General features: G+C 51.7%; 1 protein-coding gene across 1 annotated transcript in view; it reads left to right on the top strand.

The window, feature by feature from the left end:
- Window positions 1–2745: 2745 nt before the first annotated feature.
- LOC115856175 (F-box/WD repeat-containing protein 10) overlaps window positions 2746–24740 on the top strand; it is a 59534-nt gene continuing 37539 nt past the window's right edge. Inside the window, exons 1-7 of the mRNA XM_030862324.3 lie at window positions 2746–3251; window positions 8918–9013; window positions 12231–12464; window positions 14684–14849; window positions 15284–15379; window positions 19195–19769; window positions 20231–20249. Of these exons, the coding sequence (XP_030718184.3) occupies window positions 2751–3251; window positions 8918–9013; window positions 12231–12464; window positions 14684–14849; window positions 15284–15379; window positions 19195–19769; window positions 20231–20249 (1687 nt within the window). The 5' untranslated portion in view covers window positions 2746–2750. The remainder of the gene's footprint in view (window positions 3252–8917; window positions 9014–12230; window positions 12465–14683; window positions 14850–15283; window positions 15380–19194; window positions 19770–20230; window positions 20250–24740) is intronic.

Below are 24740 nucleotides of genomic sequence, written 5' to 3'. Positions count from 1 at the left end.
GAGCTGCATCTGACATAGATTTTCACTGTCTTCCACGCCCTCCAACACCAAGCAGGAATTCTCCGTCAGTGACAAGAACTGCCCCTTGGTTTACGTGCTTTAATCCAGATCCCACCGAATCACACGGGGTGGAGAGCCATGGGGGAGTGCGATGGCTTGGACCCACCCCAAGCCTAATCTCAGGGGCGAGCTGGACCGGCCCCCACCCCATTCTCTCTCTGTTCCATTAGTTTTCCAAATCCACTTGAGTGTATATGAAGAAATCCTGAGGGGGAGCTGGAGAACCTGTCCAGGACAGGGGTCCCCAATCCCTGGGCCACGGACCGGTAGTGGTCGGTGGCCTGTTAGGAGCCAGGCTGCACAGCAGGAGGTGAGTGGGGGGAGAGAGAGCGAGGCTTCGCCTGTATTTACAGCCGCTCCTCATCGCTCGCATTACCGCCTGAGCTCCGCCTCCTGTCAGCATTGTGGTGGGTTGTGTAATTGTTTCATTATACGTTACAATGTAATGATAATAGAAATAAAGTGCACAGTAGAGGTAATGCGCTTGACTCATCCCGAAACATTCCCCCCGACCCCGGTCCGTGGAAAAATTGTCTTCCGTGAAACCAGTCCCTGGTGCCAAAAAGGTTGGGGACTGCTGCTCTAGGGTACAAATATTGGGGGCCAGGTACCCCGGAATAGTCCTGGGTTCCTTGGTGCCCACCTGGCGTCCCCACCCAGTGGTGGTGCCCAGGAGCACCTTTCTTCTGAGGAGCTAGATGCTTCCCACCTTATCCCCTGGCGTCTGTTATGGGCTGAATTGTGAACTACCTGCCCCCCGCCAAAACCCCGCATCGTATGTTGAAGTCCTAACTGATGCCGAAAGCTCAGCTGCCCTGTACTGGTGCCGAATTGAATCTCGGAGTTTTGGGTGAAGTAGAAAGAAAAGAATAGCTTTATTGCTTTGCCAGGCAAAAGGGGCCACAGCCAGTGCCTGCCTCAAAGAACTATGTGTCCCAACTCAGGAGGATCTGATGAGGGGTTTTAGAACAGTGGTTCAGAGGTGAGATCGCTGACAAGATTAGGGTGTGTGCCAGGTCTCAGGTGGGTCTCCTAATTTTTTTTTTTTTTTTTTTGCGCGGTACGCGGGCCTCTCACTGTCGTGGCCTCTCCCATTGCGGAGCACAGGCTCCGGACGCGCAGGCTCAGTGGCCATGGCTCACGGGCCCAGCCGCTCTGCGGCATGTGGGATCTTCCCAGACCGGGGCACAAACCTGTGTCCCCTGCATCGGCAGGCGGACTCTCAACTACTGCGCCACCAGGGAAGCCCGGATCTCCTAATCTTGATGAGGTTCTCTGGTCCCTTGAACCTTGCCTCAGGTGGTTTTTTGACTGCTTCTCCCTTGACAAGCAAATGTTCAAAGGGAATCTGCCCTTTGGATCTCAGGGAAGGTCATGGAGGCTGGAGTCTTGCCTACAATAAATGCGGGACAAAAGAAAAAACCCTCCATGTCTGGGAGCCCCACGGGGCCCCGTTCGGTTTCATAACCCCCAGTACCTCAGAATGTGACTGTATTTCGAGACTGGGCTTTTCAAGAGGTCATTAAGGTAGGATGAGGTCATGAGGTTGGGCCCTAATCCAAATCTGACTGCTGTCCTTATAAAAAGAGGAGATTAGGACACAGATGTGTACAGAGGGGAGAGCATGTAAAGATACAAGGAGAAGACGGCTGTCTACACGCCAAGGAGAGAGCCCTCAAGAGAGACCAACCCTGCCGACACCTTGATCTTGGACTTCCAGCCTCCAGAACTGGGAGAAGATAAATTTCTGTTGTTTAAACCAACCAGTCTGTGGTACTTTGTTATGGCACTGAGAGCAAACCCATACACCTCGTCTAGGAAAACCTTAGTAAGTAGATAAAGCGCCCGCCCCTCTCTAGGAGCCACTGGGCAGGTTGTGCAGCCCGGGAGGGCTGTCTGCTTAGAGCTTTATGTGGAAGGAGGCACGTTCTTCCTGAGCCTCCTGATCGCCACTGAATCCCCCTCCGAGAGAAGTCCATCTCCTGGAATGTGCCAGAAGGTCATATGGAAAAGGTCAGGGTCAGAGACACAGATCCTCTTCCCAGCTGTTTCACGTCCAGTTCTACGAGGTGGGAAGGGATGAGGGCTGCCCTATTGCTAAAGTCCTTACATTCTGGGTCCCTTTAAAAATTGAAAACAGGCGACTTCCCTGGTGGTGCATCGGTTAAGAGTCCATGCTTCCAATGCAGGGGGCGCAGGTTGGATCCCTGGTCAGGGAACTAAGGTCCCCCATGCCACGCAGTGCAGCCAAAAAAAATAAATAGAGAAAAACTGAAAACAAAAAAATCGAACCTGTCAAGCCACGTAAAGCAACGTCGGCTTTGACTGCAGAGCTCAGGAGTCTCCAGTCCTTTCCAGACCGATCCCCCAGCTTGGGTGAGATTATGGGGGGCGAATGATTCACAGAAGAAGAGCAGTTTCGGGTCTGGGCTGGAGGACGGGTCGGAGCCTGTGGGAGACAGCCTGGGTCTCCCTGAGCCTGGGGACCCGGGCTGCCCTGTGGCCACTGCAGCTGGCCGTCCTCTAAGCTGAGCAGAGTGGACGACCGACTGAGCTTCCTCTGTGGGGAGGAAACAGTTAAAATCCTGAGGCAGCTGCAGTCAGCTGGGCGTGGTGCTCGCATCGGACTGGGGCCACAGGATTCTGGGCCCAGGAGCAGAGGAAGCCCAGCTCTGGCGCAGAACTTTCACATGGCTGAGTTTGATCTGACGGCTCCAGGGCCGCTGCCCGGGGTTCCCGCTCACCCTCCGGCCACCCTCAGCCCAGACCGTGGGCGTGCCAGCCCAGCAGAAGAAAAGGACGCAGCCGCCCCGGGGAGCTCCCCGGGGGAGAGCTGGGGACAGAGCCATGGCTCTGCCTGGCAGGGGCGTCCTGGGGCGGAGGCGGAGGCGGAGGTCCTGTGCGACTTCTGCCTCGGGGCCAGCAGGGTGAGGGCCGTGAAGTCCTGCCTGACCTGCATGGTGAACTACTGCCCAGAGCACCTGCGGCCGCACCAGGAGAACAGCAGGCTGCACGGCCACCAGCTGACAGAGCCCGTGAAGGACCGGGACCTGCTCGTGTGCCCGGCCCACCACAGCCCCCTGGTTGCCTTCTGCTGCCCCGATGGGCAGTGCATCTGCCAGGAGTGCGGCCGGGCCGAGCACAGGGGCCATGCCTCTGTCTCCCTCGATGCCGCCCACAGGGACAAGGAGGCAAGTGCTGGGGTCCGTGCGGAGAGGGAGGTGGGGAGGCCGTGGGCCAGGGAGAGGCCTGGCCTCTGCCTCAGCTCCTGGGGCTGCCGGCTTCACTCCTGTGCTCTTAGCTTTGGCCCCTGGCCGTGCAGCCAGCAGCCCTGTCTCTTGCATTTGCTTTGGAAACTCCGAGTCGGTTACTCTGTCGCCATCTCGGTCCTGCTGTCCCTGTACCTCTCTGTCTGCGTCTGTCTGTCGCTCCTGTGGCAAGTTTCCTGCTATTTCTCACTCAGCTTTTGGAGACTCATCCGGGGGTGGGTGTTGGGTGCAGAAGGTGTTTCCCTCTGGCTGGATCTGAAGGAATGCAATGTAAAGCTTAGCAGAAACTCAAGAGAAAAGAGCCTAAACTTTGCCCGAAGTTCTCTTTTTACCTTTACCGCAAACAAGAGATCAGTAGCAAGGGCCCCTTTGGAGATACCGGGTATGAAACCCAAGAGCTCAAATAGTGCCGAGATAACAGAGAACTGGAAACTTCCCTCCGGGTACAATGTCAAGGCCTGCTTACCTTAGGGAAAATAAATCTCCTCATCAGATAGAGGTATCAGGAGAGACTGAGAAATGCTGTGCTCACAGCCTGTAATTTTATTCCCATCAGGTAGGGCAACTGTTTCTAGAACAGCTGACTTTTCTTTGGCCTGAGAAAGCTGAGAGCCTGGAGAAGTTCCTGGGAATGGATTCATGTGCTTCGTTTCTCATACTCGGACTTTCCACGAGCACGTTTGTTCTCAGTGGGGAAGTGCAGTTCTTTTGTCCCACATTTCTTGTGTCCAGGCTCCGGGCAGCTCCCGGTCTGCGCTGAGCACGGCCCGTGGCTGCGTCTTGGCCCCTGGGCTCCCTGGGCAGCAGACAAGGAGCCTCCTGGAGCAGGACCCGCTTCTCCACACCCTCCCTTAGTGGGAATTGTTCCAGAAAGCTCTGCATTCCAGATGCCAGTGAGTCACTGTTATCAACTCCACAGTCCACTTGCCAACAGTTCCCAGCATCTCCAGTGCCAGGAAATGTCCACTCAGGAGAGCAGGCCACTGCCACCCGCTCCCCACGTTCACAGCCACGTTCACAGAGGAGGCTCTGCGTCAGCAGACAGGTCAGAGATTAAAGCTCCATGTAACTGACTACACGGTCTTCATGGAGTCTTGCCGTGTGCTATGTGCTTTCCGTGGAGTTTCCCATCCAGTCCTGGAATAACTCACTGAGGTGGTGACTCTTTTCGTCTTCACCAAATTTGTCCAGACTCATACAGATGACTAAGCCATGGAGTGGGAATGAAGCTTCTGGAAAGCCACTCCACTGGAGGAACACAGGGAAGGACCCCGAGGTCACAATATTATGACCTTACTTTATTTTTTTTGCACCCAAACCCTGCCACACATGTCGTAGAGAGATTAAAGCAGAATGTACTGCTTTTCCCTTGTTCAGGGTATAATATCTGAATTCTGTTACATGTGACTGGAAAAGTGATGCGTGCCCCTGTTCAGAAACAATCTCCACCAGATACTGAGGTAGATTTTCCCAGAAAAGCCCTCCCTCCCAGCCTGGATCTGCCCATCTCCCTCCTCAGAGGCAGACACCACGATCTACTCTTTTCTTCTGTTTCCTTTCAGAAGTTCTTTGCCTGTAGCAGCATAGCTACAATATGAATTTTAACGTAGTGTAAGCTGGTGCGTTACAGAGACATAGGGTGATTGTCATTCTGAGCAGGGAGAGTTGTGTTGCTCCTGTGTGGAACCCCAAATTCAGACATCCCAGGAGGGAGCTGTGTCAGGTAAAATACAGACAACTGGGGCAGTTCTTGGTGCTGAAAGCAGGCCGGTTACAGGTGCGATGCAGCAGCCCCGTACCCCAGATCCTTGGTGCGGGCCCAGTTCCCAGCCTCTGCTCCCTGGTGTGCCTATCAGAGTTCTGCCTTTCCACCCTGCATCCTTGCTTTCAACCCTGAGAGTGAGTGTGTGCTCTGTCAGCGCTTTTTGGGTGGCCCTGCCACGGCTCAGGAGCCGCAAGATTTCTTGCAAGGAGCCCAGGAGACCAGCTCTGAAGACACAGTACCTGGATGAGGCTTCAGCCACCACCAGGAATATTTTAAAAGTCTTATTAGACGTCAGTAAGGCTCCGGAAGCTCCATCTTTCCTCCAGCCAGCCCAAGCCCGCTGGGGCTGCTTACTGAAGGTCACTTTGGATCGAGTCAAGCGCTAGTCACTCAGGAATGTTGGGCAAGGGAAACCGTGAACAGCAGGGCCAGCCACAGGGACACAGAGCGGCCGGGAGCTGCATCGGGTCCACAGCGATGGATTTCTCAGTTCACCGACAGAGCCCCTTCTGAGGCTCCCACGGTCTCTAGCTATGCCAGTGGGCAAAAACTCTGGATTTGGGAATTCTGGGTGTTCTCTGATTATTTGTTCTGTGCCGCTGGGCTTCCAGAGCCCAGCTCTTCCCAATGGGGACTCAGCTCTTCCCCTTGCCCAGGCCAGCGTCCCAAAGCCTCTTAGTTTTTTTTTTTTTTTTTAAATGGAAGTGTAGTTGATTTACAACGTTGTGTTAATTTCTGCTGTACAGCAAAGTGACTCCGTTTTACACATATAGACATTCTTTTTAAAATATTCTTTTCCATTATGGCTTGCCCCAGGAGACTGGATATGGTTCCCTGTGCTCTACAGTAGGACCTTGTTGTTTATCCATTCTACATGTAATAGTTTGCATCTACCAACCCTGAATTCCCAGACCATCCCTCTCCCTTAGCTTTTTTTTTTCTTTTTGGCCGCACCCTGCAGCATGCAGAACTTCCCCGACCACTGTGCCCCCTGCAGTGGAAGTTCAGAGTCTTAACCACTGGACCACCAGGGAAGCCCTTCCCTTAGCTTTTAAGAGCAGCTGATCTTAACTCCACTCACCTTCTCTGAACTCAGGCTTGCTGCTGGGAAAGGAAGCTGTAGCATGCGTGTGTGTGAGTTGTGAAGTTTGCACTCTTCCTGTGACTGCTTTCCTGTTCTTTTCTGTTCCTTTTCAAGTTTATCAAACATTATCGAGCACTTTCTATGGGCTAAGTGTGCTACACTATCTCAGGGAGCGTGGGCTGTAGTCAGGAAGCCAGGGCAGGTCCACGTCTGCCTGGATGCCAAAGGGCTGGGGCAGCACAAGGGCCCTGCTGCATGTTCCAAGGAGGAAGACCCCCGGCAGTGAGGTCAGGGCAGGTATCTTGGGGGAAGGAAGGCTCGGCTGGGCCCCGCCTTAGACCTTCAGGTCCATTAGTGGCAGGTCACCGCATCCGATCTCAGCATTGGTTCCAGAAAGCTCAGGATATGGCGGGGGTCTCGGACGTAGTCTGCAGCTAGAGCGGGAGCTGAGCTCTGAGAGCCACAAGTGTTCCCGCTTCTTGGGGGCGCCGATAACCAGCGTTGTTCACGGCCCGTCTGCTGCCAAAAGGCGGATGGCTTGAGGCTGTTCAGGAGAATTTCTTCTGGAAGTTCCGAGGAGTGCCTTGGACTCAGTATTATGCGACTTGTTTTATCCTGAACATTGCACCAGGCTGTGCGTCTTTCAGGAGCAGGGGCGGTGTCTTGTATAACTGGACTGACATGTAGTGAACTCTGATCAGCAGGCCAAGGGGTGAAGTCAGGGCCCAGCTGGGACCCTAGTGTTCCCAGACACAGACTTTCTAGAGGGAAACACAAAGCAACTGGCACCATGTGGAATCTCCTTCTCTCTTCTCCCTCCGTCTGCTGTTCCAGTTTGCATCTCTACCCGGACCCTGGCCACTGAGCTGGGTACCACCTTTGCCCTGGAGACAGAAGCAAGAACGATTTTGTTAACATATTCTTGAGGCACCGGAGGAGACGCTAAACCATCTGATGAGGGTCGTAGAGCCTGAGAGAGGCAGGTCTTGTACCCCGGATGTGGTGCCTTTTGCTGAAGCGGGGAGGACTCTCTGTGCCCTTGGACATGGGGCCGTCTACTCTCATTGGCACTGCTGTCCTGCTTTTGTGTGGGGCCTGCCTGGGCCTGCGACCCGACCCGGAGCCAGGGTCTAAGGCACCCCATCATTTCCTGGGAACAGGAAAAACTGGAGATGCTGGTCTCCGAAGTGGCCCCGCCTCTTGTGATAAGCAGGAGTGCCTGCTTGTGGGGTGACTCACTCAGAAGTCCCCGTTAGGCACTTGGGAGTCCCTTTCTCCTTTTATGGTAATCCGCAGACAGTGGGGAGAAGCCCCCTCCCTGGACACTCTGGGGGTCTCCTGTGTCCCCGGATGGTGCTGGGGCCGACCGCTTTAATACGCTCTGCACTCGTTGCTAATGTGTGTTCTGTTGTGTCTCCCACCACCTTTCAACAAGCAGCTCATGTCCCCTCCCGTCGTGGAACAGGTCACTGGGTAATAAGCCTTCTAGACAGACCAAGATTCCACGTTGCCCCCGAATAGGTCGGACCCCGCATCTTCCCTGCTTCCCCCACTCCCAGGCATCAGGTCTCAGACCTCAGGGGCGGGAGGTCACCCGGGCTCACTCGGCTCTGAGTCAGGGCCGCAGGGCCTGAGCAAACGTTGCCAGGCTTCTGCAGAGGGAGGCGAGTCCCCTGCCTGCCTGAGCTGCCACCACTGGGGCCTGGGATTCCCGTGGGCTTCAGTGGGAGGAAGGGGAGACGCGTCACGGTGCCCCCGCACCCCGAGTTCTGTTAGGGCGAGTGCAGACACGCTGCTGTGAAAATCAGTGAAACCTCTTCTTTCTGTTGCTGCTGTCTCGTGCCCTTGTGGACGCAGAAAGTGACAGGGCCTCTGAAGTTTGCAAAGGCTCTGGTTTCATGCCTCGGCACGTTCTCGGCAGACAGTGCTTGGGGAGTTTCAGGAGGCGAGAGTGGGGCTGGGCAGGGGCGTCGACGTGGCAGACCCGGGGTTCTCAGGCGGGCACTTGCCTCGGCGGGGAGGGTTCGCTCTGCCTGCATCCGGCAGAGAATAAGAGTCCGTGATGGAAAGCAGCCGAGGTAGTGCTAGTAGCGATGAGGATAATGACACCACCGACACGGAGGGAGCGCCTGCAACGTGCCCGCTACTGTACAGAGTTCCTGCTGACACGCCTCCCATCCTTGCGGGAACCCTGTGAATTGGGCACTTTAGCTGCTCCCACCTCACTGGTGAAGAAATGCAAGTGTGGAGGCGTTAAGTAGGTTTTCCCGAAGTCTCATCTGCTAACTAGATACCCTGGGATGCCCACCCCCGACTTCAAGCGCCCTGTGCTCCTTGTCAGGCTGTTCTGGGCCGGATGGGCTGGACTCAACTCCACTGACAACTGTGTGACCTTGGCTAGGCGGCTCCACTTTCTCACCTGTACAATGGAGATAATGTGTTTACCTGCTATGGGCATGGTCAGGATGATAAGAGGTGACACTGAGAAATGCTTGAAGTGATGCCCAGTGCAGCGTAAGCTCTCCCTGCATTTTAGCCAGTTCACCCCAGGAAGTGCTGGCACACAGCTGACCCTCTGTGCCTCCACTGAGGGTGGGTGCTCCAGCCGGGCTTCTGAGAGCAGCTTCTGAGACAGACTCCCCTTTCCATGGAAGAAGGGCAGACGGTGCCCTTGCTCCTGGGGACCTTCCGAGTGCCCTGGGCCCCTTCCTCCTTGACGCTGACCTTTCCTCTTCTTAGGCTGAGCTTCGGATCACCCGGTTAGACCTGGAGCGGAAACTCAAGTTGAATGAAAACGCCATCGCCAGGCTCCAAGACAACCATAAGTCCGTTCTGGTAAGGCTGGCCGGGGTCACCTGCCGGGCTTTGGCACACCTGGCAGCTGCTGCATGCCCAGCCAGCCCCACCCGGGGTTGTGGGCTGCAGGGTGCAGGCCCGGCCCCCATGTCCACGGGCCCCATGGGTTTTATCATTGGGTTAGAACTGTGGGTACAGATAAGGTCGGCCACACTGCAGGGTGGCTTCAACTTGTTATGGGGATTTGCTATGAAATTAGTTCAAGAGTCAGAACTGGCAAGTGATTTACTTTTTAATGTTATAGAGTAGAAACAAGCTAGTCCTGTAATGACAGTGTCCTTATTTGTACATGTGTATATGCTTTTTTGACCGGGCGAAAAGGGTGTATGTGGGAATCAAGGGGGGTGGTTAGCCAGAGCTCCAGAAATTATGCATAATCTTGCATTCTTCCATCATAGGAGGGTGTTCTGCATGCAATTCTCACCAGTCCTAAATCCTGGCAGCCAGAAAAGAGAGGCGAGAGCTGCTGGATTAGTGGATGGTACTTGATAAGGCCAGTGGCATGCCAGGCTACTTAGTTTTAGTCTCTCTGGTTTGTGACCACTTTCTATAATAAACCCTAAGTAGACCCAAACAGTTCCACAAAGGTTTCTCATTAGTGGCAAGCCAATAACCACAACTCAGAGGAGAATGCAAAACAACTACCCTATGGCAGTCAGTCAGCAGCAGCATCTCTGCATATCAAGAATGATTCTATCCATTCATCCATCCATCCACCTATGTATCCACTATCCATCCATCCACCCATCCATCCATCCACCCACCTATCCATCCATCCATCCACCCATCCATCTATCCATCCACCCATCCATCCACCCATCCATCTATCCATCCATCCATCCATCCATCCACCCATCTGTCCATCCATCCATCCATCCATCACCTACCCATCCACTCACCCGTCCATCCATCCATCCATCCATCCGTCCATCCATCCACCCATCCATCTGTCCATCCATCCACCCATCACCTGCCCAACCACTCACCCATCCATCAATCCATCCATCCATCCATCCATCCATCCATCCATCCATCCATCCGTCCATCCATTCACCCACCTGTCCATCCATTCACCCACCTACCCATCCATCCATCCATCCACCCACCCACCCATCCATCTATCCATCCATCCATCCATCTATCCATCCATCCATCCATCTATCCATCCATCCATCCATCCATCCACCCATCTGTCCATCCATCCGTCCATCCATCACTTATGCATCCACTCACCCGTCCATCCATCCATATCTAATACATGTAACCATTTCAACTTAATTTCTTCCTTCTTGATGTTTATAACTAACTGGCTGTGGAAGAATGAATACCTATTTCTCACCCATATAATCTTATGAAAAGAAGAACAATAATTATCCCTTTAAAGCCTTGGAGACCTTCAGAGATTGTTGATTTCCGTGCTCAGTGTAATCTGGAGAACCGCATGGAGCACCTTGCCTTTTTCCAGCTCTTTATTTTCCAGACACTTTGATCCCTACTCAGTTCTTCTCTTAACTGCATGGTAACCAGGTGAGGTAGTTAACGCAGTGGCCACCATGTAGGAGGTACATGAGGACACAGAGACAGCAAGAATCGTCCAGCGTCCCTAGATTGATGGGACAGGAGAGCCTGCGAGTGTTGCTCCCTTGACCTAAGAATTACTCAGTCTGTTGAAATGGTGGTGCTTTAGTTTCTTTATCTAAGAAATGGGGACTGTAGTAGTACAGTCGTGCCTTGGTGTCCTCAGGGGATTGGTTTTAGGACAACCCCCGATGCCCCCACCACGGATACCAAAATCCACAGATGCTCAGGTCCCTTGTATAAAATGGCCTAGTATTTGCACGTAAGCCTACGCATATCCTCCCGTATACTTTAAATCTTCTCTAGATTACTTACAATACCGGATAAAACGTAGATGCTATGTAAATAGTGGCCAGCTTGGCAGAGTCTAGTTTTGCTTTTTGGAACTTTCTGGAATATTTTCCCAAATATTTTCGTTCTGTGGTTGGTGGGATTCGTGGATGTGGAATCCGCAGATGTGGAGGGACATCTGTATTTACCTTCTAGGGTTGCCATGAGCGAATATGTATACAGTGCTCAGAACAGTGCCCGGCCCACGATAAGCACTTACTAAATGTGGCCGGTATTGTATTACTATGTTATGTAATTAAAAAGTGACCAGGCAGGCAGCAGGACCCCAGGAGAACCGAAAATAGTACCTGGAGGGGCTGCTCAGAGGGCTCTCAGATGGGATGGTCATGGAGGGACAATGAGGGAGCTTGAGGCAGGCAGGGCATGGGCTCCGGGCTGTGGAGTGCGGTGAAGGGAGGGTGAGCAAAGGAAAGTGTTTCCAAGAACTTTACATGAAGTTTAACCAGGTAATTTGTGTTGGGGCAACGATCTGGAGTTGGGCATTGTCAGAGGGAGCCGTCAGCACCAGGACCTAAGAACTACCAAAGAGAGGTGGAAACCGTTGAACACGTGGATTGAAGTTGTAAATATGACATTGACCGAAGGCATTTGTAAAGGATGTGGAAGGGTAGAATCCCACATGCACAAGTGCCGTCATGCAGATCCTTGCTATTCGTCGCATGGAATTTGTTTTATATGTTTTTGAACGTGGCATCCATTCTGCATAGGTAGGCTGGTCCTGCGTTGCTTAGGTGCTGTGGACACCTGCACACACCCTAAACATTTTGTGCCTGGCACAGACACCGTAGGGTTAGATGTGCTTTTGGCTCAGATGGACCCGGTGGGCAGTTTAACTGGACATAAATGAAATGCTAAGAAAGCAAATTCATGCTACTGATCTGTACAAAGAAGCCAAATTATTATTTTACTGCAAGAAACATGACTATCAAGTATACTGAATACGCACATTGTCCTGGTGGGAAGACTGATGTCACAGACTTGAAGAGCAGCCCGACTGTCAGAGCTGGACTCAGAAATCAGATAATTCACTCTCTCATCTGATGGATGAGAGACTAAGGGAATGATTGGCAAATAAGTCCTTATACCCTGGAGAGTCCTTCTTGTTTCCGGGAACCCAGGATTCAAATGAGAATAAAGGCTTCCTTTTACAATACGAAATCACTCCCTGATTTGCGGGTTTCTCGGGTTTGCGTTTCTGCGTGTTGAGCTTTGAGAAGCTTGGACGCCTCACTAACAGGTTCTTCACCCTCCCTCCCACCCCCGCCAGGTGTCGGTGTCGGAGGTAAAGGCGGTGGCCAAGGAGCAGTTTGGGAATCTCCTAGCTGCCATGAGGAAGGCCCAGGCTGACATGATGCTTTTCTTGGAGGAGAAGGAACAAGCTGCCCTGGGCCAGGCCAATGGCATCAAGACCCACCTGGAGTACAGGAGCGCAGAGATGGAGAAGACCAGGCAGGAGCTGGACAGAATCGCTGCCATCGGCAACCCCGTGCTTTTCCTGGAGGTATGGGCTGCCGTGCCGCTGATGCCAGGGAGACCTTCGCTCTGCTCGGCCTGTGGCGCACGGGGGAAGGGGACTGCCCGCCGATAAACGGGTGCGCAGGGAGCTGTGAGGGCAGAGAGGAGCTGAGTACAGGGGTACAGGAGGGAGGGCTTTCCAGAGCGGAGAGGCTGGAACCGGGTCGTGGAAGATGCATCCCGTGCCAGCAGAGGTAACGGCATGTGCAGAGGCAGAGAGGTTTGAGACAACACAGCTGATGTGGGGAACTAAGGTGCTTTCACAAGGATGGGGTGTGGGACGCTGGGCACAGGGTGATGGGAGGCGAGGCTGGCGGGGCCAGGTGGGCCTCTGGCTGTCGAAGCTTGTTCTTCATCGTGAAGTCACAGCAGCCCAGGGAGGACTTCAGCTGAGGGGTGATGAGCTCAGGCCTCAGTGTGCTTTATAAACCACTCCGACAGTGGAGGGATGCTTGCTGGGCCGGGGTGAGACCCGGGTCCTGCTGCCTTTCGGAGAGGGCTGCACGTGCTGGGGGTGACTGAGGACAGACAGCCCAGCAGAGAAGATGAGACCTTTCATTACAATGTGCCATTCATTGTATGTTAAGCCACCTGCCATCAGACGTTCCATCCTCCTGGATCTGTCACTAGAGCGCTGTGTAGTTTTTAGCAAGTCACTTAACCTTTTTGGGTCTCAAATTCCTCATTTGTAAACAAGCAGGTCGGAGTCAATGGTTTCCAAGGCTCCTTCAGTGCTAATATTCCTACATACAAATAATTCTTTTATTGCGTTTTGGGAAGATTCCCTTCTAGTTAATGGCAAACATAAATGTGTATTATGAAAAAAAAGCCTTGGAAAATATGGAAAAATATAAAGGAACACGATCATTCATATTCCCATCACCCAAGATAATCATCGTTAGCCTTGTAGTGAGTGAGAGAAAGAGAAGCAGACAGAGACAGACAGACATACCAAAGAATGTCTTTCAGTTCCTTTACTTTTCAATATCAAAACAAAGAAACTATGAAGAAAAATTTGGCTTCCCATGTCATGAGTTTCCTAAAGAGCATATAAATAATTTTTAAAAAGAAATAAAATCTCTTTATTTTTTCTCCTTTTGTAACTTTAACATAAAACTTTAATATGTATAAAATATATTTTAGTATAGGACAACTTATTTTAGTTAAACATAACTTCTTTTTCCACAAATTTTTAGCCTATCGAAATGACATGTATTGTTCCCCCGTGATTCTTTTTTTTAGAAATAGATCATTTTATTTTATTTTTTATTTTTTTGCTGTGCCGTGCGGTATGAGGGATCTTAGTGCTCCAACCAGGGATCCAACCCTCGCCCCCTGCCTTGGAAGCATAGAGTCTTAACCACTGGACCGCCAGGGAAGTCCCCCCAGTGATCTAAAATGTTACTTTTATCATATATGGCACTAATTCTGCATATGGTGTTAAAATGTTCATTTTCCTCCCTGTCTACTCTCTGGCTTGGCCTCGTTCTTCTCTTCCATTATTAATCTAACCATTCTGGTACAACTGTTTTCATCACTAAGTTTTCTGTGGTACCCACTCTGTAATTCAGTGCTTCCATTGCATTTGAATTTTGATAATGTGTTAACACCTGAAAGCAACCTTTCCTGATCGCTGCAGAGTTTTGAAGCATGAGAGGCTTAATGTGATTATCTATGTGAAAACACTTTTCAAACTCTAAAGCACAGAACAAGAATTAGAGAACACGGTGTATTGGATTGAACTGACCAGGAAAATGCAGCAGCAAGCACTCCCGCCTGAGGACTTGTCTGTGAATCTTCCACGTGCTACACCCCTTCCTCCGTCCCTGTCGTGGTTTGTGTTTAAATTAGTTAAAAAAAAAAAGAAAAGTACTGATAGAATGAAGGTTGCAGGAATGTTACCGCCATCTGTGCTGTTGGTGTAACACGTTTGTTCTTCGATTCCCTGTCTGGGCTATGTATTGCATCTGCTCGTGGGTGCCTAGTATCTCTTGATTTTTAAAAGTCCACTTTCCCAGTTAAAAAACACGAATGCTTTCTACATGATCAGACGCTGAGCTGGACCCATTACACACACGTTCTTTGTGAAGTGCACGTCACCATCAGTCTGTTTTACAGATGAGGAAGGTGCCGTATTGAGGAGGGCAGCCCTGTTTAAGAAGCACAAAAGCCAGGGCAAATTCTGCCATGTGTCCTTTCCTGCAGGAGTACTGCAAGTTCAAGAGCATGAAGGACGATGCTTTCCCCAGTGTCTACATTGGACTCAAGGACAAGCTCTCGGGCATCCGCAAGGTCATCACGGACTCCACCGCACACCTGATCCAGTTGCTGCAGAACTACAAGGAGAAGCTCCAGGAGTTCTCCAAGGAAGGTGAGAAGCTGTGGCTTGTAGTGTCTCGGCGGGGCTGACGCAAGAGGTGGGAGTTGGGAGGGAGAGCAGAACCGGGGAGCTTCTCATTTTCAGAGCCATCCTCTGGCTAGCTGTGCTACTGATGGACACTTACCTTGATGACAGAGACCAGAGAATGTGAGTCAGTCACGTCACGCCCTTGGCCAGCATCTCCGAGACTAGCTTCCGAGGTTGCTGATGCGTGTACTTTCAAGGGAAATGCAAGTCAGGCTGGGGTCTTTCCTCGGCGTGTTTTACTTTAGTGTGGTCCATTGAGCAGGGGTCTCTGACACGTGACTAGTGTCCGGGCCCTTCTTCCCCGAGGAAGCCAAGGGAAGAGGGGCTGGGGGTTCCTGCTTCTTAGGTTCTCCTGCCCACCTGGACAGGTGTGCATTCACAATTCTCTGCTTTTCTAGAGGAGTACGACATCGGAACTCAGGTGTGTGCCATCACTGAACACAAACACTGGACCTCAGAACCGGAGCCCAGCACCAGGCAGCAGTTCCTCCTGTGTAAGTCGTGAACAGCTTCCCTTTCCCTGGGTGTGGGTGTACGTGTGAGGCTTTGGAAGCAAGGATGCCGTCTCTCACGTAGGTTTCAGGTTCTTGCAACATCAGGGTCTATGCCCAAATGGTACATTTTAAAAAGTTTAATTTAAAAAAAATTTGAACTTTTCATTTTGAAACAGTTTCAAACTTACGAAAACATTGCAAAAAGAGGACCAAGAATTCTTGTATACCTTTCATCCGGTTTTTCCAAACGTTAACACTTTACGTTACAACGGTCCACTGAAACAAACTGGAAAATGAAATTACTGCAAGTCTATTGACTAATCTATGGAATTTATTCAGGTTTCACGAGGTATTCCTCCCAGTGTCCTTTTTCTGGCTGCAAGTCCAGTCCAAGGTCACAGATGTTTCTTTGTCTCCTGTCTGGGTCCAGTCCCTTTGTCCTTCTGTGTCCTTCATGACCTTGGCCCTTTCAAAGATCCTGGCTAGTTCCCAAATGGCTCCCTGTTAAGTCTGACTTGGCCAGAACTGCAAAACCCATTGTCCCGTCATGATATGGGGATATGGGAGTGTCCTGGGCTGTCAGCATTTTTGAAAACACGTTATTTCCAATCAATACTTCCTTATGGTTAACAAGGCAGGGAGGTTTCATCTCCCAGGAGAGGAAGGGCTGCATCTGGGTAGTCAAGGCTCACTTTTAGGACATGCAGCTGCTTCATCTCTTTGGAACGTGCGGTTGAACCCTGCTTCTGCTTGCTTTCTGGGGGTGAGCGCTGGCTGACCAACTCCTGAGCCCCTTTTGCTCTGGTCGTGACGTGGAGCCTCGGGTTCGATGACTGTCTCCTGTTCTTTCCACAGCTCCTCATTTTCCCCAGGACCTCTCAGTTTCCACACAGTTTCCTTGATTTATTCTTTCCTGCTTCCTGACACCAGCACATCTATTTTTTTTTAAATAAATTTATTTATTTATTAATTATCTATTTTTGGCTGCGTCGGGTCTTCGTTGCTGCGCGCGGGCTTTCTCTAGTTGCGGCTAGCAGGGGCTACTCTTTGTTGTGGTGCACGGGCTTCTCATTGCGGTGGCTTCTCTTGTTGCAGAGTGCGGGCTCTAGGTGTGCGGCTTCAGTAGTTGTGGCACGTGGGCTCAGTAGTTGTGGCACATGGGCTCTAGAGCTCAGGCTCAGTAGTTGTGGTGCACGGGCTTAGTTGCTCCATGGCATGTGGGATCTTCGTGGACCAGGGCTCGAACCCGTGTCCCCTGCATTGGTAGGCAGATTCTTAACCACTGCGCCACCAGGGAAGCCCCACATGTATGTTTTACTAACAGATATAGTTAATACAAGAAGCCAAACACCTTTTGTGCTTAACATTAAAATAAAAGTGAACCACATCCTATTACAATCTGTTTTCTGTTGCATGACAGTCGTCTCTTTTCATGCATGACATTAACTTTTGCTCCTAGAGTATTGCTGTGAACTTGTAGCCTTTTATGGACTCAGATCGTTTCACCTGTCCAAGTTCTGTCAAATTGCCAACTTGACTGGCCAGTGGGAGCCACTTGTAAGCTGGCCACTGTGACCTTTAAGCCTTGACCTTCTGCCCTTGAGATTCTAAAAAGTATTGCAGCTTTCTGGCACTAACAGAATGTTCCAGACCCATTCTGGTTTTCTTGTCCCAAGGCATAGAATCACCTACCCTGTAAGGAGCCCTGGGTCCCCCTAGATGAGAAGAGTACTAACGCACTCATTCATTTGGCACGTGTATACCGAGCATCTTCTCAGAGCTAGAACCCCAGGATAGAGTCCCGCATAAAATGTGGAGCTGACAGAATAAAAGGAGAACATTCACGAAACAAGCACACTGATAAATAATTACACATTGTGATGAGTACCAGGAAGTTATAAAGCCAGGGTGCTCCGAGAGACATTGACAGGCAGGCATGGAGACCTCTTTGAGGACAGACTCACAACCGCAATCCGAACGGATCAGTCGGGATCTCCCTGACTCAGGTCAGGGCGAGGACCCCACCGCGGAGGGAATGGTCTGTGCTGAAGCCGCCCGAGCGGGTTCAGCGTTGGGTGGGTCTGAGGTCAGGGTGCTGGAGTGTGGAGGTTAAGGGGGAGAGGGCAGGAGACGAGGTTGCTGAGGCAGGCAAGCGCCAGTCTCGCAGGGCCGGGAGGCCAGGGAGGCGGGTCACCGCTTTTTCCTAAGGGCAGGGGCGCCATCAGAGGCTGTAAGCCGGGGCGACGTGATTCAGCTCGGCTGGCTCCCTGAAGCGAGCTCCTGTCGGGGAGAAGGTCTGGGTGGGGGAGGCGGGAGAGAGCACCCCGACCAGCGTGGGGCTACTGCACGCTCTGGGGGAGATTTGGGGGTGGCTTAGATGGGGGTGAAGCAGGGCACTGAGAGGACTCAGGGCTGCCTGTGTGTGTGTGGTGGGACAAGACGTGGGAGGATGAGGGAAAAGAAATGGAGTGTGACTTGGGCACCTGGGTGCGTGGAGGTGTTGTTCTCTGGGACCAGGAAGAGAATGTGTGGGGCAGGGGACTGCTTGAGGGTTCCCCTGCTGAATACTGGCCAAATATTTTAACAAATGAGTGAATCAAATGTGGGTGTATGAGTGCCTGTCTGCCCCAAACCCTTGCCAACGCTGGGTAGAAAAGTGCCTGGATTTCAGGACGTATTTGTCGAATGAATGAAAGCATGAGCCCATCCGTAGGTTTTATTTCTTGATTCAGTTCAGCAAATAATACAGCAAATTCCAAGCAATTTGAGCTTCAGGAAGGAAGGAGGTGGATTGACTTGTCAAAAGGGGTCTGGGACCACTTACGACCTGCGTGGGCGAGGTGTCCCCCGCAAGCAGTTCTCCGTGACACTGGCCTGGCGTCCCACAGTTTAACTCGGTTCTGGCACTGCCTGGAGATGGCGTCAGTTCCCACAGGATGGCTCCCACTTCAGATGCCAGTCGCCAAGTATTGGGTCTCCAGGTGACGGACAACTTCTGTCCGACTTGGCTACAAATCAGATGTTCCCAGGACCCCCCCCCCCCCCGCCCCTTGGACTTGAGCATTTGCTAGAACAGCTCACAGAAGTCAGGGAGACACTTATGTTCACCAGTTTATTAAAGGATGTGGTAAAGGACACAGATGAGCAGCCAGATGGAGAGAGAGAGGCACGGGGCAAGGCCGGGGAGGGTCCCGATTTCAGGAGCTTCTGCCCCCATGGAGATGGGGTGCATCGCCTTCTGGTGTGGATGTTTGCCAACCTGGAAGCACTCAGAACCCTGCACTATTGAGATTTCATGGAGGCTTCATCTCATAGGCATGATGGCCCACTAACTCCATTTCCAGCCCCTCTCACTTCTCATGAGAATAGGAGTCAGGGCTGCAAGTTCCAAGCTTCTAGGCATGACTTGGTCTTTCTGGTGACCAGCCAGCCCCCTCCAGGAGCCCACCCAGAGTTGCCTCGTCAGAACAGAAGATACATGTATAACCTGGGAAATTACAAGGGTTTCTGGAGCTCTGTGTCGGGAACAGGGGCCAAAGACCAAATATTAGAACAACAGATGGTCCTAGTGCTCTTATCACTCAGGAGATCACAGGGAGCTTTGTGCCGGCAAATGGGAACCAGAGACCAAATATATATTTATTATAAATCACAATATCACACTTGCGTTCTATTTTCTGGTTTTCACCCACCTCTTTTCTGGGAAGGAACAGGGGTCTGGGAGACGGATGTCTTTTCGTCCTTTGGAGGCTCGCTAGGTTTGAAGTGTTGGGTCTGAATCAGCTGTCGGTCCCTGACTTTCTGTGTCCCCTCAGATGCCTGTGACATTGCCTTCGACCCCGACACGGCACACAGGTACCTCCGGCTGCAGGAGGACAACCGCAAGGTCACCAACACCACGCCCTGGGCGCACCCGTACCCGGGCCTCCCCAGCAGGTTCACACACTGGCGGCAGGTGCTGGCCCAGCAGAGCCTCTACCTGCACAGGTACTACTTCGAGGTGGAGCTCTCTGGGGCAGGCATCTACGTGGGCCTGACGTGCCAGGGCATCGACCGCAAGGGCGAGGAACGCAATGGTTGCATTTCCGGAAACGACTTCTCCTGGAGCCTCCAGTGGGATGGCAAGGGGTTCAGGGCCTGGCACAGTGACACGGAGACCCCACTCAGGGCCCGCCCTTGTCAGAGGCTGGGGGTCTATGTGGACTTCCCCGGAGGCGTCCTCTCCTTCTACGGCATTGAGCCGGAGGCCATGACGCTGGTGCACCGTTTCGACTGTAAGTTTTCGGAGCCCGTCTACCCAGCCTTCTGGCTTTCCAAGAAGGACAACGCCATCCGGATTGCGGATCTGGGAGAGGAACCCGAGAAGCCGGCACCGACCCCAGTGGAGCCTGCACCCTAGATGCCGGGGTCCAGAGCCCAGACCTGTGCTAACACACAGACGGGGCGGCAGCTTGCGTTTTAAGGCTGACTGGGGGGCAGAATCCCTGCCAGCAGTTGCTGGCTTTAGAAATTACATGGGTCAGAGGATGAGGAGAAGGGTCTCTGGCTGCCGCCTTGGGCTCCGTGCAGCGCTGTTCCCCACGTTTGCAATAATCCTCAGGCCCTAAGTCCCCCTCGCCATCTTCTCATGATGTCCTGTCTGCGCGGGTGAACGGTGCACTGTGCCCAAAGGTGGTCACCAGGAATCCTCAGAACCATCAGAAAGACTGCAGAGGAATCAGAATAAATCGCTAACTTTATCTCGCTTCCCCCGCGTCCCCGGCACTGTCCTGAGCTCCTCCCGTGCGTCAGCCCTCGTGGCTCTCATGGCAGCCCCGTGGGGTAGCTGCTCACACCGTCCCCATTTTGCAGGTGGGGAAGCTGTGGTCCGGTGGGGGTCAGTGAACTTGCTCGGGGTCACCGTGGTCACGTGGTGAGTGAGTGGCCGAGCCAGGATTCAGACCTGGGAGGGCTGACGTTGAACTTCTAACCCCGACCCCACGCTGCCTTGCTCCTTAGACGGTGGGTGTTGTGTGCACGGGAATAAACCACATCATGAACTGCGTTCATAGGAGTAGAGCGTCTTACGGCCTCCGTCGCTTTGCACCCGCACGTCTGACCGGGCCTTGCAGCTGTGCCATGATGGAGAGCTCACTACCTCACCTGGAAGCTCACCTGGTTTGGGGACAGTGAGGATTGCAGGAATGTCTTAGTGGGGTCCGAGTCCTATAGTCCCTGTGACCTCAGGCGACGGGGCTCCTTCCTCGCTCCTGGAGCCACCCGGACGGTGTGGACGTGTCTGATTCCTCATTCAAGGGCAGTTCTCCACGTGTTTGGGGGCAGCTCTCACACCGTCCCCCCCGGGAATTATTCTTGGCTTCTCACTCTATCTCCCACTTTCCTTTGTGGTTTCCGGACCTTCTGATCACATCCCCCTCCTTTCTTCAGACGCGCTCCCTAAGATTAATGATATACATTCATCAGACCTTTAGGCAAATGACAAACCGTATTTAAATGGGTTTCTGAGGACATAACCTGAAGCCCCTTTCGGGATTCCCTGGAAATACAACTTCTGGGTCTTTTCCGTGACCTGTGTCAAGTCAAATCCCTTCCTCTTTGGCCAGTCTGACGGTCCTGTGTCAAGAGTACTTCACTTCAGCGTCACTCGACTCGTTTCCAGAGACCCTGCCCTACATTTGAATTCTAGGATTTGTATAGTATAGGATTTGAATTTTTTAATTGAATTTAAAAGCTTTGAATTTTATTGACCTTGAAAATATTAAAAAAAATTTTTATTGGAGTATAGTTGATTTACAATGTTGTATTAGTTTCCTCTGTACGGCAAAGTGAATCAGTTATACATACACATATATCCACTCTTTTTTAGATTCTTTTCCCATATGGGCCATTACAGAGTATTGAGTAGAGTTCCTTGGGCTATACTGTGCGTCCTTAGAAATTTTTAAATTTGCATTTTAAATTTCATCACATCATTGCTGCTTGCGGAGATAGTTTTATTCATGACTCTGTGCCCAGTGTAATAGCTCTCCTTCCTAGCCCGGTGTCACCTACAGAATTGGTAACCTTTTCTTCTTAAATCTTACTCTTGTTGATATACATATTAATTAGGTTGATACCTATATTGATTGGAATCTTGCAGTCCTCAGCTAATATCTTTTGGGTTTAGCTATTCAGTAAGTTATGCATCAGTAGAATTGTTTGCTAATGTAGCCCACCTTATGGCCCTTTATCCACTGCACACCATGAAGGACTTTTCAGTGGCAGAGATCAGGATATACTATGTCAGCATTTCCTCTCTAATGATGCCCTCTAGGGGGAAAGCGAGATCAGCTTGGCTGGGTTGTTGATTGCTCCTTACTTTCTTCCCCAAATGCTCACATAATATTTGACAAACCACTTTAGAATTCTGGTGTAAGTTCACACATCATCTGCTGTTTCCAGAATCTACCTTTTTCTTCTTTTAAAAAATCAAGACAATGTTGCCTGTCTTCATCCTCCACCATTCTCCCTAATTTCTCAAAATTTACTGCCTGGATTTCAGTCACGTTGGTAAACTGTCAGTGTCGTGAGATGTAATTTGTTTAGGCCACACTCAGATTCATAAAAGGAACCCTTTGGGTGTCTCCTTACCTGTTTTGAACTTCAGTTCCTCTTTTTGTCCACTCATTTTTGGTTTTAAGACCTTTCTTCTCGAGATAGAAGATCAAAGCAAAATTGAGCATTAGCATTGCCTTAAGCGATGGGCATACCTTTTTTCTTCCCCTGGGTCCAAAAACTGAAAATCGCCTAAAACAAACAAAATAAAAAATTTAAAAAGATAACAAAGGCCAATTTTACGCCCTCTGTCATTTTCCCCAAGCTGTGTCAGTGTGTGCCACTCTTCTGGATGTCCCACAGAAGCCTCCACGGTCTTTGGCAACTCCCTAAGCATAGACAGGAACATATAATAGCAGATGCAGCTGATCCGACATTCCAGAGGTTCTGGGTCCTCTTTCCTCTTCACACCCACCGCTGGCTGCCGCGTTCCTTCACTGAAGTTTTGCTGAGGCCCTCGGGTTTCCTCTAAAAAGCTTAGGTTTGGGGACTTCCCTGGCAGTCCAGTGGTTCAGACTCCACGGTTCCACTGCGGGGTCGGGGGGCTCTGGTTTGCTCCCTGGTCAGGGAGCTAGGATCTCGCCTGCCTTGCGACGCCGGCAAAAAATAAAAATTAAAAAAAATTTTAAAGCTTAGATTTTTAAAGTTAATGATGAGTAGGGAGGGCTTTGGCATTTTGAGGACCGTTCCCCATTTCTTACCTCATTTAATCTTTGCAGCCCTGTGAGATAGGGAGTATTTTTCCTGTTCTATGGAATGAAAATGAAAAGGTTGGCGGCTCAGAGAGGCAAAACTTGGTCAAGGACGCTCAGTAGGACGTCTTGAAAAAAACGTTTGTGTTTATTTCTAAAACGAGGTTACGTTCACAGGTTCTGAGACATGAACATCAGTGGTTCTCAGAGTGTGGCTTCCTGACCAGCAGCATCGGCACCACCTGGGAACCTATTAGAAAAGCAAATTCTCGGGCGTCAGCCAGACCCGCTGAATCAGAAGCTCTGGGGCAGTGTTTTAACAAGGCCTCTGGGCGTTCTGATGCAGACTTGGGTTTGAGAACCTCTGTCTGCCCCATCTACTCTCTTGAGTCTGTTCCACCCTTCATACCAATGGCAAGTGGCCGTGAGTTTCCGAACAAGCAGGAAGTCACCCGACCTCCTTGAGGACCTGGCCGTGTCAGCCAGGTCAGAACTTTTCTGTGCTCTCGTGTTTCTCCCCCTCCCGGAGAGGGAGACATTTCTAGCCAATGCCCTCGTTCCCCACCTGCTTCTCTCTTTTTTTTTTTTTTTTTGGCGCTATGCGGGCCTCTCGCTGTTGTGGCGTCTCCCATTGCGGAGCACAGGCTCCGGACGCGCAGGCTCAGCGGCCATGGCTCACGGGCCCAGCTGCTCCGCGGCATGTGGGATCTTCCCGGACCGGGGCACGAACCCGTGTCCCCTGCATCGGCAGACGGACTCTCAACCACTGCGCCACCAGGGAAGCCCCCCACGTGCTTCTCTTTAAACCAAAGGGCAAATGGCAACTGGAAACTCCACGATTTCTCAGGAACGAAGACTTGTCTCAGTTAACTTTGCCAACAAGTGTGACACCACCTGATGGGCAGACGGTGGCTCAAACACGATGGTTTTCCCACCTTTCCTCTTGAGAACGATCCTAGTACAGCTTTTCCCATGTGATCAAGTGCCTTTGCAAAGACATCACCCGCCTGTGAGTGAGGTGGACTCACGATCTCCATCTACAGAGGCGGGCAGCCGAGGGCGGAAAGGGAGTCGCGGGGTGGAGGTATGTTTGCTGCTCCGTAGCCGAGACCCCCCTGCTCTGCAGCCTGAGCCCTTCCCTGATTTCCCGCCATCTGACCCAGGTCAGGTGCACGTCGTTGGGCAGGACAGCGGAGCCGATGGGGGTACAGCAGCCATGCCTTCTGGGGCTTGCTACGCCATGCAGGGGGCGGGCAGAGGAGGTGAAGGTTTGGGGCGGTGTAGGCTTTAATCAGAGTCATGAACAAAACAGAATGCAAAGGGCAGAAGGCAGGTCGGGGACTGTGTGGAGCCTGCAGGCTGCTGGTAGCCTGGATATTTGAGAAATCTCCAGATGTACGTCTCAGCCCCAAAGCTTTCCTCTGAGAAGTGTTTTCCCCTCCTGGGTCTTACTCCAGCGAGACCTGTTTGCCTGCCTACCTCTCTGGGTACCGCCGGCGCCACTTCCCCACCACTGGCTTACCCATCAGGCCGTCGCATCCCGCCATCCGCCAAGGTCACATTCTAAACTCTAACACCCGATCTCAAATGGCTCCAGTGTCCCTGCCTGAGCCGGCTGACATGCCGTGTGTGCACGTGTGTGCGTGCTCACACCTGTGTATGTGGGATGCGGCGGCAGCAGAAGTAACCACCAGGCTTAGTTACACTAACGAATGTAAGCCTCACCCTGCAGGGCACTGGTGATCACACATCTTCTACAGAGGAGGAGAGATGGGGGCCCAGAGGGGCCGAGGGGCTTGCCCAAGGCCACAGCCCTAGTAAGAAAGCAGCAGGATTCCAACCAATCTCTGACTCCAAGGCTGAGTTGGATTGTAAAACTGCTCCCTTGAAGTATGTCAGCTTCACAGATGAAAATCCTCATTTATTTGGACCTTTAGGAAAAAGCTATTGTATTTTCAGCTTGTAGCGTTTCTGGGGGTAATGTGCCCCCTTATATACTCAGGTGCTTTGGGCCTCCCTCCTCTGTCTGGCCTTCCTGGTGGGTGAGATGCTAATCCACTCTGGCCTTTTCTCCA

This window comes from Globicephala melas, chromosome 20 (assembly GCF_963455315.2).
Source record: "Globicephala melas chromosome 20, mGloMel1.2, whole genome shotgun sequence".
Classification (NCBI taxonomy): Eukaryota; Metazoa; Chordata; class Mammalia; order Artiodactyla; family Delphinidae; genus Globicephala; species Globicephala melas.
The sequence above is the reverse complement of the archived record's forward strand: the minus strand, read 5'-3'. Positions and strand labels throughout refer to the sequence as shown.